General features: G+C 42.2%; 2 protein-coding genes across 5 annotated transcripts in view; both read left to right on the top strand.

Moving 5' to 3' along the window:
• prdm2b (PR domain containing 2, with ZNF domain b) overlaps positions 1–7,225 on the top strand; it is a 16,975-nt gene extending 9,750 nt beyond the window's left edge. For both annotated transcript variants that reach the window (XM_074669698.1, XM_074669705.1), the window contains exons 7-9: positions 519–623; positions 799–5,324; positions 5,609–7,225. In XM_074669698.1, the coding sequence (XP_074525799.1) occupies positions 519–623; positions 799–5,324; positions 5,609–5,626 (4,649 nt within the window). In that variant the 3' untranslated portion in view covers positions 5,627–7,225. The remainder of the gene's footprint in view (positions 1–518; positions 624–798; positions 5,325–5,608) is intronic.
• Positions 7,226–14,146: 6,921 nt separating this feature from the next.
• kaznb (kazrin, periplakin interacting protein b) overlaps positions 14,147–20,432 on the top strand; it is a 153,018-nt gene continuing 146,732 nt past the window's right edge. The window contains exons 1-3 of one of the 3 annotated variants that reach the window (XM_074675183.1): positions 14,147–14,226; positions 14,405–15,157; positions 15,285–15,383. In XM_074675183.1, the coding sequence (XP_074531284.1) occupies positions 14,965–15,157; positions 15,285–15,383 (292 nt within the window). In that variant the 5' untranslated portion in view covers positions 14,147–14,226; positions 14,405–14,964. Of the gene's footprint in view, positions 14,227–14,404; positions 15,158–15,284; positions 15,384–20,432 lie in introns of those variants that run through there. The other 2 variants (XM_074675191.1, XM_074675161.1) reach the window with 2 other exon arrangements.

Genomic DNA, 20,432 nt, shown 5'->3' with positions numbered 1-20,432 from the left:
GATGAGTCTTTTTAAATGTCAAACAGTCCCTGTCAATCTCCAACTTACTTTTTGAAAAACTCATTAGTTTCCGCTTGATGATAAACTTGGTAATTCACTGGAGAAGTTTGAGCACATGAGGTGAAACCCTTTTGTCTAATCTTTAAGTCTTCACGGGTCTCTAAAAGAAAGAGAAAGTATTCATAACTGACTTCTACCCCTCCCACTCCTGCAGATAGCAAACAAGTCAATGGAATTACTTTTGAAGTTGATACCTAAAGCCTGTTATTTTGTCTAAATGTTTTGATTAAAGAGATGTAATGATTAAGAAATAAACAACTGGCATGTTTCTACCACATTTGAGTAAAAAAAATAATACTTTGTTTTACATTGATTTGCACAAAATACTTACAGAGAATAGTAAGTCCAGAAGCAATACATTGTTAGATAAACCGGTATCAGTTTTTACCATTTGCTTTCCAAAACCTGTGTTTGCCTGATGCAAAGCAATGTGTGTGTGTGTGTGTTTGCTCTTGCAGCCAGAAGAAAGCTGCTGGAGAGAGCCAGACAGTCTGGTTTGGGTGGATTCAAGAAAACAAGTGTAACTGAACCTACTGTCAAAGAAATGTGGGATGGGGAAGACGGTAAGATAACTTATTGTTAGGAACAATCTGCATTTAAGCTTTTTTTAATCTACTCTGTCACTAAACATTATTCAGAGATTTGCCATGATATTTAAGAACACTTGCAGAAACTTCACAAACGGTAACTTTTAGAGAAAAAAACACTTGTTTGATAATCATGTTATTTTATATGTAGGTCTGAAGGAGGGGGATGAGAGGACATCAACCTTTGGGACCCCACAGGAACTCCAGGAAGCCCATCCCACGAGAAACACTGACCATCAAAATTTGGAGGACAAGTCAGAAGTAATGACAGAGCGAGGAAATGGTGAGCAGGAGGAGGGTGAGGAAGATGAAGAAGAGGATGAAGCTGATGATCTGGAGGAGCCAAAGGAAGTAAATCAAACAGCTCAACATTCGCCTGTGACCAATCTCATGCAGGATAAGGTGACACGTGGTGAGGAAAGCCTTAAGTGTTGGCAGGGAAAAGTAGAGTCTTCCTCTCTTGCAGGGCAAGAACTCGAGGTTGATCCTGATCTGGACCTTGACCCTGACCAAATTATTGATCATGAGGTAGATCCAAATGGAGAGTCGTATCCCTGTCAGCACTGCGAGCGCCACTTTTCCACCAGGCAGGGTCTGGAACGCCACAATCACATTCATGCCATCACTAGCCAGCAAACACAACTGTTTAAGTGCCGGTACTGCAATAAGTCGTTTGGTTCACAGGTGGGGAGGCGGAGGCATGAAAGGAGGCATGAGAGCGGGCCTAAAAAAAGGCCTGGCTCTCTGGCTGGGACCGCCAGTCTACTCAGTCCTGTGGTGCAGACTGATGGCTCCAGTCCTGACTGCACCAGCCCCACCAGTCACTATATAGCCATAGGGTCTCAGTTGACTGCAGGAGTGTCTCAGTTTACTGGAGGTTCTCTGCACAACTCTGAGGTGCAGAGGAAAGAGCTTCACCTCGACCGTCCCTTCATGTTGGATGAAAACGGGGAGTCCAAGGAACTCCATCCCTGCAAGTACTGCAACAAAGCATTTGGCACACACACCAACATGCGACGACACCAACGCAGAATACATGAACGACATCTATTACCAAAGGGAGTTCGCAGGAAAGGCATGCTGCTGCAAGAAGCCTCTGCTCAGCAGCTGCCAGATGAGTCCCCCAGCACCAGCCCTCCGCCTGTATACGTACCCAGTGCAGACACAGAGGATGAGGCAGACAGAGATGACTATGCAGTGGACATATCCAAAAACATCTCTGAAAATTTGAGCTTCTACATTGATGGTAAGATTGTCTCCACCAGTACAGTGAGCAGCTGTGAGGTGATAGAGGTGGACTCCAGATCTGCTGCTCTGTTTGGTTTGGACACGGTCATCATCAGCCCCAATCAGATCAGTCAGGCTCTGAAGGTGGAGGGGAGAACCTCTGCTACAAAGCCACTGCCCAACATCGGTCAGCCAGCAGCAAAGAGAAGAACATCTACACCCCCACTTGTTCCCAGCCTGAAAGTGGAGACAGAAACTGCATCCTTCACAGCCTCTTCATCGTCTTCATCATCCTCTACATCTTCCTCATCAAACTTGTTAGTAGGAGGACTCTTCCAACAAGCTGCAGACTCATCAGCATTTCAACGAGAGAAAACAGTTTATCTCTCACCCAAGCTCAAGCAGCTTCTTCAGACACAAGACATCCAGAAATCAACAATCACTCTAATAACAGAAAGCCATAGACTGGCCTCTCCGCTGTCAGTTACGCCTTTGCCAGGAGTTTCAGGGAGGTTTAAAAGAAGAACAGCCTCTCCGCCGTCTTCTCCACAGCTCAGTCCTGCATGTAAAACAGAGAGCTGTAGAACTGAGGTTTCAAGTTCATTCACCCTAAAGGTGCCAAAGGTAGAAAGTCAGTGTGCATCACCTCCTGGGAGCCTGCTGGACAAGGAAGAAGGAGACAGCCTTCCTGGAAATGACTTTCATGGCCAAACTTCTAGTAGTGGTGGTAATTCCTGTAATCAGCAGCCCTTGGATCTGTCCAGCTCTGTGAGCAGGAAGACTGACAGTATGAACAAGGTGCTCGGGGATTCAGCTCTTGATTTAAGCTTCCATCGGAAGAGCAATGTTGAGCCTGAATTAAAGGGAAGTTTAGCACCGCAGCCGCTGGTTAAAAAGAGAAAACCCAACACCAGCATGCTTGAAAAGGTGCTGATGAATGAATATGCAGGTCTTGCTTTGCCAGGTGAAGACGGCTCTTCACCTCTAACAAATCTTAGTTGTTTTAATTCTCAATCTCCAAATGTTGCGTCAGAGTCTGCTCACCCCTCCCCGCCCTCTCTGACCCCTGTGACCATGAACCCGTCTTCCCCTGGGACATCCAGTGTGACGTCTCCAACACCACCACCTCCTGTACTACCTACCATCCCTTCCCCTCCACTTATGCCGAGCTCTCCTCTTTCTCAGCCTTTGGACTCCTCTGCACTGAGACCACTTCCTGTCCTCTCGCCAAAAATGTCTCCAAGATCAGTTGAACGCAAGCTCCAGTCCGACTCAGAGGAGATTATGTCTGCTGAAGAAAACAGAGAAGAGGAAGAGAACCATATCTCTGAGCCACTACAGTCTCTAAAGTCCCCACTGAGAGATACTCCCAATTTCAGCCCAACTGAGCCCACACCAGATGAACTCTCTCCCTCAGAGAAAGATCTTTCTGTAACTACAACGTCCAACAGTCTGCTTAACGGCAAAAGAAACAAAACCCTTGATTCTGGAGAAGAGATTTCTCTTGCTGCTCTCTCACCCCAGCCAGAGCCCTCACCTTCCTCATCACCTCCGTCTCCTACACCATGTGATCCCTCCCCAGCACCGGTCTCCCCATCCCTCCCTCTGATTAAGATTAAAGCAGAGCCTCAGCACAGTGTAGATGAGCTGTCAGTCATGAATCATGCACCTGAGGCTGTCACTGACTCTTCATCTCAGCCTGCTGCTCCTGAAAAAAGCATTGATAAAACCTCTGAGGGAGAGGAAGTCGACTCGACGTTCTGCAAAACCTTTGTATGTAATGTGTGCGAGAGCCCGTTCAACTCCATCAAAGAGCTCAGTGGACACATCACAGAGCACGCTGCAGACTGGCCCTTTAAGTGTGAATTCTGTGTGCAGCTGTTTGGTGATGCCCCGGCCCTGCTGGCACACCGGACAACACTACATGGAGTGGGAAAGATCTTTGTGTGCTCTGTGTGCTCCAAGGAGTTTGCGTTTCTCTGTAACCTCCAGCAGCACCAGAAGGACCTGCATCCAAACGAGACCTGTTCACATACTGCTGTAGAGAGCGGGAAGCTTAGACCACAAAACTACACAGATCCCTCCAGAGCCAAAGAGGAAAGCTGTCCCTCAACACCAGCACCAGATACCACCAATGAAGTGTCTCCACTAAATGACTCTAGTTTAGCGAAAGAAGAGCCTGATGTTAATGGTAATCATGCAGAAGAAGAAGCAGAGGACCCCAACGAAGAGCTGTACACTACAATAAAGATCATGGCCTCAGAAGGAGGCAAACCTAAAGGACCTGATGTCCGTCTTGGCATCAATCAACACTACCCCAGTTATAAACCGCCGCCTTTCCCTTATCACAGCCGCTCCCATGCTGGCTCTGTGGCCTCAGCTACTAACTTCACCACCCACAACATACCACAAACTTTCAGCACTGCCATTCGCTGCACCAAGTGTGGCAACAGCTTTGACAACATGCCTGAACTGCACCAGCACATATTGGCCTGTGCTAATGCTAGTGATAAGAAGCGATACACTCCCAAGAAAAACCCCATCCCCCTCAAGCAAATAGTTAAGAGTCCTAATGGGGTCGCGTCACCCTCAGCAGCCACTGCAGGTCTCAATGCTTTCCGTAGAATGGGTCAGCCAAAGAGACTTAACTTTAGTCAAGACATCGGTAAAACAAAAATGAGTGCCCTCAGTAAAAAGAAAAACCAGCTGGTCCAGAAGGCCATATCACAAAGAAATAAAGCTGCCACCAATGCAAAAAAGACTGTTAAAGTAGAGGAAGAGCAAGCCTCTAATGTCTGCCCCCACTGCAGCCGGGAGTTTACCTACACTGCAAGTCTCAATAAACATATGGCCATCAGCTGTCCCATGAAACCTGTTGTTAAAAAAGGCAAGAAAGGTCTCACAGAGGTGAAGAAAGAAGCAGTGCCTGTGGTAGATAAAAACATGCATCTAAGGAAGAAAGCTTCAGACTGTGAAATCCCGCAGACAGAAACAGGGTCCAAACCCCTGGGAAAGACAAGAGCTCGTAGCTCAGGTGCAGCGGACCCCGAACCCTCCCTGCCCAGCAAAGGAAAAACAGCTGCTACCCAGGGCCGTCAGAAGAGGCCGGCCTCATTCCCGGCACCAGTCCCCCCCAGCAAAAAAACAAAGAAGGGCCAAGTTCAGTCTCTACCTCCCACCCCGACAGCCCCAGAAACGCCCAGCGACACTGCACCACAACGACAGGCCATGAGAATGCAGCGTATGGGGAAGGAGGCAGCACCCAAGAGATTAGCAGAGGCCAAATCACCACCAACAACACAACAGCCGAAGAAAGAGGTCCGGTCAGCCCCGAGAACAAGGGAGAGAGTAGGTGGTCCAGTCACCAGGAGCTTACAGATGGCAAACACAGCTCCCTCTGCTGATGTGAAAGCTGAAGAACCACCGATTCAAGAGCCAAAAGAGACTCAGGTGAGGCATTGTCCGGTGACATTGTGTCTTTTTTAATGTGTCTCGTTGGCTGAAACAGAATTTATTCATTTCATAATTTCACAAATTGTCTTAAAGGCCCCCCACCCCACCCCCCAAAAAAATCAAATCAAATCAAATCAATTACTCAGAATCAAAGGTGGGACTGTAATAATGTTTGAATAATGAAAAGTGGTAAATTTACACTTGTCAAAAACCAAGACCGTCAAATGTTCGCTCTTCAATTATGCGCCCTGATGCTTAGTCATGGTTTTCTTGTGTTTCAGGAGTTGCTGATGAAGTGAGTGGTGTGGACTCATTGAGCTCTCCCTCAGAATCTGGTTCTCGCCTCTCAGCTCTGGTCTATCAAGGCACTGATGGCACTAAGGTGGATCTCCCGTGGTGGGCTTATTCACTCAAAAACAAGTGAAGTCTGCTCTTCTCACCTGCCTTTGCTGGATTTAAGGAGGGAACTCTCATTATCTTCCATCTTTTGAACTGAACTGAGCCTTGATTTTAGCCAGCCTTGCAAAAAAAGAAGACTGTAAATGACAATGAGCTAATATATACACAACGTGTCATTACTTGACCCAAAACAGTACCGTTAGGGCTCCGTTATTCTGGGAAGCTGACATATTGCAAAAGGCAATCATGTATCAGTTAGGGTTAGGGAAACTTGTTTATTCTTTTGTTCCGTCTTTTCCCCGTTTGGTTGTTTAGATTTTTGGATGTTTCCAGAGTCTCTTAATGCATGTGCTGATTAGAGTATAAACTAGATAAAGCCAATTTCCATGTCCTTCCCCGTGGGCACCTACTTCAGTTTATACATGATTTGCAAAGTATGTATGTTTGATTTAAATTTCTGTAGTCATTATATTGTAGAATATATCTTACTGGCATATTTTTGTTTGGGAAACAAAAATAGAAATGGCAGTTGTTGACTGCAACAATTGGTCCTCAGGAACACTGTGTGTGTGTGCGTGGTAAGTATGCGTAATGATTGGATGTGTGGCCTGCCAGCTATTCCTTTAGTCTAAATCCCTGGTATGTGTCATGTTTTTACTTGCTTTCTCAGAAGTTTTCCTTATCTGACGTTAGCAGGTAATTCCAGTCGTAAAGGATGGGAACTATGTTGAAGTCTCCTTAAAAAATGTCCGCCTTGGAAATGATTTTTAATGTCAACCATTCAGCCTAGTGTTCTTACAGCACTTTAAAACAAACTGCCAAATTTTTCTAGCTGGATCATGAGATTGGCTTAATTATATGAAAAATAATGGAATGTATTCAGGTTTTTTGCACATCGCAGACATGCAAATTGGTGATGATTCATATAATCTTAAAAAAACCCTACTTTTACAGCTTTTAAGCCAACAAATCTCTTATTTATTTTCTCCATTTAGTTATTGAAAAGACATAAATGATCCATGAAACAACTTTTAAATGCCAAAATGCATGATGATAACTCAAGTATTTGAATGCTGCTGAGCTTTGTTTTAATGTCTCATATTAGGGACTTGCAAAAAAGTTGTTTCATGTGTCTTCCTTTTTTTTTGAAAGCCATGCCACAGTGATGTAACTGAAGGACAATGTCATCTTTGTTTCGGTTAGTTAATATCTTTGGTAAAACTGCCAATGAAAAGCTTCTTATTTTTAGTTTTGTCTACCCAGTGCTCACTCCCACTCGGTCTCACTCAGTCGTACCACAGAGGCCGCAGACACACAGGCAGTGCTTTAACATTTGTAGCATGTTTATGGGACAATAAATCAATGAATATGATTTGAAGCTAATTTATGTTTCCTGGAGAAATCTTCATGTTTTGCCTTTCAGGTTCAAGATTATGTATTTAAGGATGAACAAAGACTAAAATCCCGAACGACCTCAAGTAAAACATTGCTGTAATTGACAAAATAAAAAAAAAAAAGTTTTTCAATTTCTGTGAAACTGTTTTTTGCTTACATGAGATAGCAGTTATAGCCAAGCATTTAAATACACTGGAAGGAAATTACTTAGTTGAAAACAATAGTGTACCTTTGGATTAATTCAATTTGATATGACTACTTCCAACTGTTAAATTTTGAAATGAAAGGAAAGTTTTGCAGGTTTGTCATGAAATGTGGATAGCAGTCTGGATAATTGTTACATAAATTGGTTATGAAAACATTAGGAATAGTTTTTTAAGAGTAGCGAGAGAGGCATGTGATGAACTGCACTCATAAGAGACTCTGTCTCCTTGCAGGCCTTGTTATTTTAGCAGATCTTTTCTTTTAATATAACAGATGTCCCCTCCATTGCAGCTGTAAGTTTTCCAGATTACATTTGCTGATTGCCTTCTCCACTTACAGCCTGCCAGGAGGCTGCTGGGTAATGTAAAAGGAACTTTGCTTTCCAATCTGTTTGAATATGAGAGAAAGTAGTACTTTACATAAATCAGATTTGGAGTTGCTACATTTTACTCCACAGGCCATGGAGCTGCTACCGGAGGGGTCGTGACCATCATCTGGTTGCTGGCGGCTGAGAGATCTGTATCCATTTTGGGAGAAGTGCTCTTGTCAGGGAGGTTTATATGAGTCATACAGAGCCTAAAATTTTTACTATTGCTGTATAGTTTCTCTTTGTTCAACCTAATGTGGTAGAGCAAATAATGCAGGAATAGTTTGCTGCACAGATTCTTGATATTGAAAGTTAAAGTTAATATTGAAGTAATTCTATCATTAATCTTAAAGAAAAATGCAATTACAGGGAATAGAAATAAGATTTTCTGTCAGTCATTTAAGATTGGCTGCCACTGCAGTCAAAGCAGAAAGACTCAAGCAGCTAACTTTATTATGAGCCAGTGCTAAGCACAAGGAAACTCAGATACACACTCATAAATCACAGTGCAACAAATGTCACAGAGGAAATGAAAATCTTTGTACACATTCATGAATTATTCCTTGTGTGTATTTGTGATTCTATTCAGCTGCAGCACAAATTCATCCAAATATCACAAATGTTGCAGTTTGAGCATCTTTTTTCACATATATATCAAGACTTTATGTAGATATATGCCCTACACGAGAAGCGAGTGTATAAATAATTAAGAACATGCAACTCGTAGCTAAAATTAACTTTTTCCACATTCCCCCAAAAAGTTATGTGAAACCTGATTTGATTAATATTCATGAAATCCACTGCAGCAGCATTAGAAACAATCTTTCACTTTAACTTGATAAAGTACAGGTTTATAATTAAAGCTCATATTATTATGGTTGATTTTAAAAACCCAGAGCATCACAGTAGGATGTGTTCTCATCACCACAAGCTCCTCTCAAGGTCCCATCCGGCCCACATGCATCTGCCGAGTTCATTTTTGTCTGGAGTCCATCCATCAAACTCAACATGCATTAATGAGCTATCAAACCCACCAGGTAGACAGGGTGTCGCTAAAATGTGCCTCCACTGTTAGAAACGAGCTAAAAGAACTGGCACATCCTGTGGGCTGGATCTTCACACAACACGTGGGGTTATTTTGATGGATGAGGTTATGAATTAAATGCAATCTGTATGTTGGATTTGATCCACCGGCAGAATCTTTCTTTATACAGTGGGAAGAGGAGATGTGTGTATTTGCACCAGTGCCAGGGCAGATAGTTTATGGCCAACAGTAGTTTATGGGTGTTCAGCTTTGTGTGTGTGTGAGTAGGGCTGTGCACTTGGAAGAGTACTGCACCATACTCAGGCTGTCAGGCTGAAATATCACTGCACTCTCTCCTGATTGCTGTGTACGGTGCTTCAGCCCTATTCATAAAAATGCAATTCCATGCAGCTCTGTGCCTGGCCTGACGAAATAAACTAAGCTAACGCAGAGAGGCTGATTTAGGACGTAGGAGAGCGCGGAGGCTGCTTCAGGGGATTGGCACTCAATTACTGCATGCAAGGAGGTTTGGGATGAGCAGCTATTCATGCAAAAGACTGAATTTGGGTCTGGTTTGTACAAAAAAAATCAAAATATCACACGCTATCACAATACCTCACCATAATTGATAAGTTAAAAATATGCTTGCATTTTTTTTTTCAGATGAAATCACCATGTTATCTGGAAACTTGAAGTCTAAAATCTCCTGAAAGAGAAATGAAATAACTCTGAAAGTGTAGACCTGTTTGTCCTGACTCCTCTCAGAGTCACTAATATGTATATTTGGGTGTGGTGGGTAGAGGCTTCGTTAACCTTAGGCTTGCAAACTAGTATCTGTCGAGAACTAGTTTCAGCGGGACATTTGAATTATTTGGAGCTGAGCTATGACGTTTAAATGAATCATACTACCAAAAGATGAAGCAACAGAAAACTGAAGACTTTTGTATTGGCAATCCAAATCTTTGCACATTACTTACACTTATTATTCAAAGACACATGAAAGGATTTTGAACTGATATTGAGATAGTCTCACTCCTGTTACCTCTTGTGTCCTACATAGTAAAATGAGATTATCAGCATCTAGGACCTGTATTTGGGTTGAGTTTTAAACAATGAAGGCTGAGTTTATGTTTGACCCTCATCCATTAGTGATTGCATTAAGAACTCCACAAGTAAAGTAATACAGTGAGGGATACATTAGCCAGGAGTAGTACTGTTTTACTTTAGCCAATTTTTGTTTTTTTTACTATGTAATTGATTCCTTGCAAAATGGTCTATGTTTTCTGTCAAAGTATTGTTAAAGATAGAGAAATTGTACAATCAGGGCTACACTAGGTAAAAGCAAATTGAACTGGATTTAATGTTTATGCCCACACGTTATTGCTTCACTCCCTTTGTAGAAGAAAGACTTATACCTTGTTCATATTTTAGTTTATTTGGATAGTTATGGGGACACTGGAGCACACATCATGAATCTGGAGTTGCGAAAGAAAGCATTTAATTTATGGTGTGTCTGCAAACTGATTTATTACTATTAGTAGACTTTTCAACAGTTAATGTTGCATCACAGTTAATTTTAACATTTTCCTTTGTCATTCTGCAACTTGTAAAAAAAAACTGTCAACAAAGAAGAGCAGTATTAAAATGGAGATCTGTGTTCCATTTCTTTGCTCATATGCTTTGGCAAGAGACTCAACCTTATGACTGTGGATGATGGAGCTCATGGGAATTACAGTCTTCATGCAGAAAAAGATGACTGATTTGGTTGTTAGGAGTCACTAGAATCAGCATGAGAACTTCTCACAGGGCCTTTAATCGGATGTTGTTGATTTACAGAGTGGAGAGTTTATGGAAGTGGAAAATAACTCACTAAGACATGGGTCATCAAAGGAGGGCTTGCTCTTGTTGCCTGTTGGTCAGTATTAAACCTGTAATCTCAACCAAAATTCAAGTAATGAGGTCTTGAATTCAACTGTATTTATACATGTGTCTATTGTATTTATTCATACAGCAAGGTGAAAAGGCCACCACCAGAAAAGCCAGAATTTTCCAGGGTAAAAAATAACGTTTCCCATTTGCAGTTGCATCCACTGTCCTGAGGAAATGGCTTTTACCAAGACGTGCGCTTGTTTTAAAGCAAATGAATGGAAGTCAAATCTTCATTTGACACTACTTGGAGACAACTTTTTACCAAAATGAAACTGATGAGGTAATGAATTTATTAACAGTAGCTCTATTTTTTTTTTTTAAATGAGACAACAGGCACTTTGTAAACTCAGCTTGTACAGTAGTTTAGTACGGTCCAAGCTACATTTAGCCTTTCTGACAGTCTTTGCTCTGAGATGTATCTGCATTGTGTAACATTTATGAATCATGGTTATGTCCCACCAGTGCTCAACTCCCAACTCCAACCTCACCAAGCAGAGCAAATACAACCTCACTCTTCATTTTATTGATAGACTCTCAAGTTTGACTAATGCAGTATAACTGCTACATTTGGGTTGAAATTAACATCATCACAAAAAGCTTCACCCTTGTTTCAGCTCCTGCTGTATCCTTCTTCTCCTTTTCTGTCCTTTTTCTTTATGAAAGTTCGACTTCAATGTTCATCACTATGAAATAAATCAGAGAATTTCTATTCAGCAGAGAAAAGCACACATCTCTTTTTTAACTTTGTCAACCAGTGTGGTGTTTTCATAGGGTCCTGTCTGACCCAACCGCGGATACTGGAAATAACATTTTAGAAATAACTAGAGCCCGACCGATATGGGATTTTTGGGGTCAATGCCGATACCGAAACTGGGGGCAAAATGAAGCCGATATCCAATATATCGACCGATATCCGATTTATCGACTGATATATATAATAAATTCATTAATATACACAGGATATATACTGTATATGAACACAAATTATGGCTAGCTATTGAAAAGTTCCATCTTTCATTTAATGCATGGGACTAAACTAGATTTTAAGTAATAATGTAGCTGCTTTCAAAACATGCAGTAAATACAATTACAACAAAATACACTGAAACATTTTCAAAAATTATTTCAAAGAAGACAATAACTTGTGAATTTATAAGCCCAGGTTAATCCTGCATGGCATTATGAAGTGAGAGGCTGTGTAGTAGCCTTATATTAATTAAACAACAGGAGCAGGAGCGACAGAATCTCTGATGATGATGTTGATTAATCAGTGACAGGCTATAATCATCTTGATTAATCGGCCAGCCCGATTAATCGGTCGGGCTCTAGAAATAACCCATTTTGGTGCTGATAATCTCATTTTAAATCATGGATTATGATCAGGTATTGATATATATATATATATATATATATATATATATATATATATATATATATATATATATATATATATATATATATATATATGGAGAGGTCAGACTTCTTCAAGATCACTAAGAAAGTCTTAACTACAAAGGTAGAGTCTGTGGGATTATCCTAAAAAAAGTATAAATAAAGTTTCAACTTTTACAGGAATAATACTGTTTAATCGTCACTTCTCAGCCTCCATACTTGTGTATTATTGCCGGTGTCTGCCTCAACTCTGCCTGTACGTTGATGTTTTGGTTGTGTCGGGACCTTTCTGGGTGGAGAGTAGCCAAGGTTACATCAGCCAATCGCAGCGCGCCCAGTGCGCCAGTGACCTTGCGTGTTACTCAGCGGTTGGATCGGGCTATCCTGAGCAGCTACGTTAGTGGATTTATCTCGGAGCAAGAAAAACACAACCAAAGTGAAACGAAACACCAAACGGATAAAGGTTTTTCCTAAACGTGGGTCACGCTTAACTTGACTTTCGGGCACTGGGAGAGCAGCGCTGACGAAGAGCGACACCAGTTAGCTTTCTGCTAACTGCTAACTAGGTATGTTTCAAATAACCCCGTGATTAGCTTGTGCTAACATGCCCAGTCAGGCGCAGTACTCTCGAGTCTCTCCCACTTAAAAACGCGATGCTACGGGTGGTTGGTGGGCTAGTGAGTGTGTTCAATAGTCGCGGTCATTGACTGTATATAGATCCTATAGATCTGGTCGGAGGCAGTGAGTGTGGGTTGCCCGCTGGAACTGATCCAAGGAGGAGGGGCCCAGTGTGAATTTGTGTTAACTAGCAAGTAATTAAAAATTTCTGCAGGCCCTACCTTTAAGTTAAAGGTAACCAAAACAGTCGGTGAAACGCTTTGTACTCCAAAGGACCAGTTTCATCCTATTTAGCTGCTGTTGTTTAAAAAAATTGGACTATCTGATATAATGGGATGTTGCTAACAAAGAGTTTTCCCACAGGTCTCTGTCTTATGTTATAGTGTCATGTATCCGTCAGACACTAAAGGGTGTTTGGTTTTTACACTTTCTAAAAATGGTCTTGTATAACTGATTAATTCATTAATTAAAAACGGTGCACATTATTGTTTATCTCTTAAAAGAATAATTCATCATCTTCAGCTGCTCCAGTGTAAGAATTCTGTCTAACAGACTGTGATTTATTAGATAATTAACAGCCTCTGAGAAACTAAAGATCTGATTGAATAAAGACTGAAATGCAGACTAGCTTTAAACTATATTATTTTTTGTCTTCTGGAGAGAGACAGTGATGGGAGACAGTATGGGGAAGAATGACAGCTGCAATGTACAGCCTTTGAAAAAAAGAGAAAACCCACTCTGCTCCTACTTCCTGTTCAAAGAGAATAGCATTAAAGCTGATGGAGATGAAGAAGAGATTTCTTCTGGCGGGCATTAGTCTCTCAGACTTGAAAGTGAAGTCAAGTCTTGGATCCTTTTGTCTGTGAAATAGTGTTCAGTTTGACCCGAAGAGCTCTGAACATTTCTCTTATATTTTTGTCTTTATGATTGTGTTGAGTAGCTAATCTAAGCTTGAGCAAACATGCTAAATACCAGTTATACTCCAGGCATAGTTTCCAGGCTTCACCTTTATCTTTTTACCTGCAGAACCACCTGCTAAAGCCTTCAAATGGGCTCAGCCTTCTTCCCAGCTCGCCCTCTGCAGCCCGTTGAGTGTCCTGCCATTTCCTTTCAAAACAGGAGGATGTGATGCAAGGATGTGAGTGCTGTGGTCAGGTCCCCGCGGTGCTCGCCCTGCAGGGCACTAATGTGAGAGATGGCTCCATGACAATGGACTTCCTGGAAAAGTTTCTCCTGTGTGTTTCTTTGGAGGAAATCGGTTGTTTAACACAGATTTATAAGCTGCAGGGAGGTTAGAAGATTGTGATCATGTGTTGGAATAACTGTCACAGTCTCCATGCCAACAGCTGCACAATGCCTATGATGAAGCTAACTGTGCCTCCAAGGCTTAAGAGGATGTTTTAAGATCTTGTAACATGTGCCGACTTGATATAATAACACTTAAGTTTTCTTTATGAAACCTTAATGCTCCCTTTTTTGCTGCAGCGTGTGGTTGATTTTTTCACTCATGTCAGTAAATCTAATTCTCTATTGTGCACTGCTTCACCACAGCTGTTGCAGTTCACAGCCAGGTAAGTTTATAAGAGTTATTTTCTACTTGAGTGTGAGCTAATTTTTGTCTTACACTCAGCAGTTTTCTTCAAGTCCTTTACAAGATACTGCCTCTGGAAACCACCAGCTGTACCAGCCCTACTTTTCACTTTTTATACACCCCTTCCACTTTTTCATCCTCCTTTTTTCCCCCCTCAGCACAGGGGGAAGATGAAGCACTGGAGTTTGCTAGAATCTGTTTCCCAGCAGCGGCCCGAGCTTTAAGATGGATCGAGGGGATTTGCATGGGGTGGGGAAAAGAGAGTAAGAGATGTGAGGGAGAGGGGAGAGAGATGTTACTGCTGAGGATCAGCAAATGAGGGTTGTAGTGAGGGGAGGAGGGAGAGGGGAGGAGAGAAAAGGGGGCACAGCCACGCAGATCAGAAAACAACAGTCCCTTCCTGTGCCCAGAGGACACAAGCTGCCGTCTACTCGCGCTGAGAGTGAGGCAGAAGAGGAGGGAGGATTGACTTCTACCTGCTGAAGAAGCTACACTCAGCCCTTCTTCTTTGCTCTTCCTTTCAAGCCAGCCTGTCTTGAGCCTGCAGAGGACTGTCAGCCTGTAAAGACGAAGCACAAGATCAGAGTGCTGGCAGAGAAACTGTGCCTACAGCTCTGCTACCTGCTCTACCACCCTGTTTTACTCTCACACACGCACAGCGAAACGCTCTCACAGGCACACATTCACAGAACTTTCCCTCTCGCGCGCACTCTCCTCCATGCTGACAAGCAGGCAGGGAAGCAGGCACACCCCCTCCCATTATCTGTGCGAGGAGCAGTTCTGCTCATATTGGTGTGAGCAGCGAGGGGCTGTATTTCACTCCTCAGCAGCAGCAGCGGCAGCAGCAGCAGGACAGGTCCAGGGGAGAGCAGTCTTCACCAGAGATCATACACCGGCTTCTACATCAGTAGGCAAGCCCAGCCTCTTCTCCTTCATCTTTATCTTCCCCTTTCCCTCTCCTCTTTATCCTATCTTGATGTGACGCAGTGTGGCTGACCTTCCCTTATCCCCCTCCTCGCTTCTTCCCTCTCTCCTCAGCGTGTGCCAGTGGGACAGCCATGGAGGACACCCTCACCTGCAGCAGCCATGCCACCTTCTCCCAGGTGTTTGGACGCCAGGGACAGCTGATGCAAGCCAGTGAGTAGCTACAAATACACTTCCTGGCTCCTGACAGATAATTACCCAGCTGCATGTCCCTCATGTTTTTGCGTAACTGATCTCCACCTTCAGCTGCTCCCTCATTTCATCCTTGATCTTATTACCATTTTAAAAGGAGCAAGAAGCTTTTTTTTTATTCAAGGTGATGGTTCATAAAAAGTAATGTTTCACTGAATTTTCCTGGGCTGCTGCTGCAACAACAAGAGAGTTTTTTGTGGGGAAAAGAAGCAAACCTGAACGTCAAAGATGTGCATGCAGGGGGATTTGACTCAGACAGACAGGTGTGATTGAAACCATGGATGATTTTTTTGTTAATGCAGCAAGATGGGTGCATTAACTTGTGTAGCAGAAGAAAGCAGCTAGAGAGGCACATCTTTCAAAGATGATATTAACATCAGCTGTTTTAGAGGTTGTGGCTGGCAGAAGGAGAAGATGAATTAAAGATGGGCTGTTTGATGGGATTGTAAACAACTGCTATGAAGGTTATGAAGATTTCTGTGTGTTTCCAGTTATTTGATTGAATCTTGGAGTAACAGATCTTTCTCCACAGTCAGGTGTTAAAACCAATAACTCTGTGCTGAGCTGAAATATATTCACAATGCAGGTGAGCTGTTTGAGTTTGTGTTTGAGTCTGACAGTCTGAGACATACTCTGAGAGACTGATTGCTGAATTATTGAAAATGAATCTATCAGGACTTTCAGGGCGCAGGAATATTGAAGACAACCTTGAAGCGCCAAAGCATACATCTGTGATATCTTATTATGTAATGCACATGGTCAGAATACATATTTCCCAGGGGATAGTGGTGAAAAACGCAGACTGACTGGCCTCTAGAATGAAAGTGTTCGCTGTATCCTCCCTCATCTGGCCTGTTAGTCGATGCCTTTGATGCTTCCACTTTGCGATTAATTCAAAGTGACTCTTCACACAGAGTTATGACGGATAATGAGGGGAGCCCACAGCAGAAATCAAAACAGAGCTGCCTTTAGAGTTGCATCCCGTACGTTGACTTTGCCACATCGTTTTTTTTAAAGTTTTGTTTCCCTTCATTACCACCTGGAGAGATGTGTCAGAGTTTGAGATTCAAAGCAGTGTCATCACCAGCAAGCCTGATAAGACAACACTTTGTGTAGCTAATAATGGAGAGCCGTCAGTCATACTCCTGAGCTGAACACTCATGCTTGGTTACACGTGTTTCTTAATGAGCTGTGCTGCAGGATTTCATCTGTTGGGATTTATTTAGCCTGTTTGATTTGTCGGAGTTATTTGGGAAGACAAGCTTGAAATCTGGAGCAGTGGATTGTTGTTGTCTCTCCTGACGTTTTTTCGCCTCCTCTTCGCACAAGAGCACCCCATTATAAATAATGCACTTTGTTTGAATGTGTCTGTGGGCTTAATACCGTGTTGATACGAGCATTTTACAGCTAAGAGGCTGCAGAGGGATGAATGTTGTGCTGCAGCCGGGCAGAATGCTAGCAGCATCTTCACTAAATGAGTGGTTGTGGAGTGCTGCTGACCTGCTGTGTAGTTCTCTGGTTTCATGTTTTTATGGCCAGCAGAGAGTGTTTGAGGGTTGACCCTCTCAGCATATATATATGCAAATGATATGTACACAAACCAGAACTGTAAAAGTCACACAGATGATTCGAGCTACCAGAGCAGAAATATGTGCACACGTCCTGGCTTTGTGTGCAGGCTTTTTGTCAGAGTACTGTGCTCCACTCAGCCGGTTTATCTGGAGGGCACGGCTGCATAAAAAGGAGGTAAAACAAGAAGAGGGTGTGGCAGTGCTGAAGAGTCGTATCAAATCATGGCTGACAGCTGAGCCAGTGAAGCCTTCAAAATAAAGGTGTCCAAAACACGGGGGGATAGTTAGATTATGAACCGTACTAAAGTGAAAAAAGAGGCTATAGGGGTAAAATACAACACACACTCAGGTGCTAGTTTATTAGCTGGATCTAATGCAACAGTCCTGCTATAAAGCCTCCCTTCATGAAGGCCATAATGTTCCAATTTTGTGGAAGCTGTTTTCAGAGGTGTTGAATCAACTTTATGGTCATTTTGGTGACTGCAGTTTGTGAGGCTGTTCAATTATATTGCATTATAGAAACAGGTGTTGCTTTTTTCCCCTTTGACTAAATGACGGTAACACCTGTCTGCATCATTTGGCACAATATAGCAGCAAAATACCTGCAGCATTATACCAGGAGATAATGTAGAAGTTGGGATTAAAATCAGACAAAGAAAAACTTCATTAAGACTTTTCTGTTTTTTTGTAACCCTCAGATTTATTTCAGGACGCTAGTTTGTGTAGCACTGCTTTAAAAGGAAACTTCAGAGTAAGTACAGTATCTCTTAGAGAACATGCTCATCTTACTCACTCACAACTAACTAAGGAGTTAAAGTGTCATATCTGTTCTCATCCAGCCTTCTGTATCTGTTTGTTTTATAATGAAAAGCCTTCTGAAAGTGTGTTGTGATCCGTGTACACTGTCTGCCTCATGTAAATTCTGTTTGATTGTTAACACGCCGTGAATGGGTTTGTTGTGAGAGCAGAGAGGAGAGGAACAAATCTAACAGAAGTGTAAATCACTGCTTCACATCAGCTGCTTGTGTTTTGATGTATGGGGCTGAAATTGGGTTTTATGTAAACAAACTGACACTTTGTTTGGACTGTAAAAAATAGAACAGAAGTTAGGATGAGGAAAACAAAAACTGATCAGAGATGAGATGTAGAAGTGTTCTTTAATTACGGCTCTCTTCCCTTAGAGCAGGAGTGTGAAATGCTTTTTCTAATACTAACATGGACAACAAATAGACAAAACTGTAGCATGAGTGTCCTCTAGTCCTGGGAGTGTTTTTTCATTTGTGCATCTTTGCTGTGTCTATAATTCTGCCTTGAGCGAACAGCAAGTGAAACCACTGTTTCTGGGAACTCCATGCATTATTCACTACATCTCGACTCTCTTTGTAGCGCCTTCACAATGCTGCTTAAATTCTCTTTTCTTTACCCATGCTTTTATTCTACAAACATTCTGTCCTACTTTTTGCCCTTTACCGGCTTGCAGGGACAAAAAAAAGTTCATAAGGGTCCACAGCTACATGAAAAATTGCCTGGTGTGTGCTATCACTGCGTTTTCACATATTCCTGGCAGCTCAGGCACGCTGCTCTTTCTTGCCCAGTTGACTGACCGTGTCCTGACAGTGCAGCGGTTTCAGTCACCTTTCTGCTCCACTGGGCCAAAGTGATGTGAGGATAGGCAGAATAGGCGTGGTGTAAAGCTGTCTGCTGTGTAACTCTGGATATCTTTATTCTTCCTCATGTCTCTGCACAGAGAGGTCAAGGTGCTGGAATATGGCCAGCGTGCTCATCCCCATTAGATTGCTCGGCTTCCGGCCATCAAACCTAATAGTAATATAATTCACCCAGAGAGAGACTCTTAGAGGGCTTCTTTTAATTGAGTCATTTCCAGATCAGGTGTGTACTTGAACCAGCTTCACACAGGCTTACACTATTTATCGCCAGATGTGATAAACTTCTTTTCACATCTTTCTGTCTAAATTATATACAATTCAGTTGAACCTAAAACGACTTTGAATGTATTCTTGCATAAATGATTGAATGTAGGGTAGGGCTTGGACGACATGTTATTTGCTCAATTCGATTCTAACATGATTTTTGGGGTGCTAACTCGATTTGAATTGCGATTCTTCAATATTCAAATGATGAGGATAATGTCTACAGGCTTTTTCATAAGACATATTTTCCCATTAAGTGCACATCACGTGAGTCAGAGAGAAACATTTCACAGAAAAGAGGTAACTTTTTTCCAATCCAGTTTATAAACAAAGACAGAAATGAAGAATTTGAATTTGAGAAGAAAAAAATGATTTTTTGGCAAAGAATCAAGATTATTGTCAAACAAGAAATCCTGATATATCGATTTTTCATTTTTTTTCTCCCACCCCTAATGTAGGGTATCTCCCTCCCTTCGTCTAATTTCCATATTAGATTTAAGAACCCCAGTCGAGCTGAGAGGGGTGGACCTTTTATGCCTTTACCCCCGGACTCACTGCGACAACCTCAGGCCAGTTAAACCAGTTGCATAACTTCATCAGCTTTAGAAACTATCCAGTAACATGTTTAAGATAATTATTTGACTGTTTGATATAAACCAGTTGTTTCATTGTATGTATGCCTGTGAGCTGAGCTTAATCAAGTTGCTGTGTGTGGATACTTGCATTTAGTTGCATAAGCTTGAGCAGTTCTTCATTGCAGAGGATCACATGTATCTTCATTAGCACACTTTCCCTCAGGATGATCAATAAGCCGATGAAAGTTCACCGACTGCATTAGTTGGGTGTTTTCTGGCAGAATCCTGTGTCTACTCTTTCTTAAGAGATCAACATCTATTTGACTGATAGAAGAGCCTCAACTGACCACAGAGTCACTGGATTTAAATGTTGCTGAGCTTCTCTTATACTTTGTTAGAATATGATACAACACGTACTGATAGAACTCCTATAGATCCTGATTGTTTTAATATAAAATCCCTCTACAGAGTGAAGAAGGCAGCAACTCCCATGTTTATTATCTTGCATTTTATGGTTATTTTTTCATCTATCTTTTAGTATCTCATCAGTCAGACGAGGTAGACAGGCCACCTGGGGAGAGAGTGTGGGGTTAGCATGCAGCAGAGGCCTATAGCTAGAATAAAACCAAGGACGTTGCAGTTTTATGATACACCTCAGAGACCACAGTTGCACATGGGGGATGGCCCGGTTTCATTATTTTGCAGTCGTACACACAGACTTCAGCAGATACAAACAGGTATGACAGCAAAGATCAAGAGGACACGAGCAGCAGTGCTTAAAGCTAAATGCTAATGTCAGCATGTTAGCATGTTCTCTTTGACAGCACTGACGCTGACAGGCTGATGTTTAGCAGTTATCTTGTAATATCTTAATTGATTGTGTTAGAATGTTAATATCAGCTGATAAGAGCTCAATAACAAATAATTATTGCT

The sequence above is a fragment of the Halichoeres trimaculatus genome, unplaced genomic scaffold, assembly GCF_033239565.1.
Source record: "Halichoeres trimaculatus isolate MK-OKI-2021-1 unplaced genomic scaffold, fHalTri1.1 fHalTri1_scaffold_1, whole genome shotgun sequence".
NCBI lineage: Eukaryota > Metazoa > Chordata > Actinopteri > Labriformes > Labridae > Halichoeres > Halichoeres trimaculatus.
This window is presented reverse-complemented; position numbering and strand designations above follow the sequence as displayed.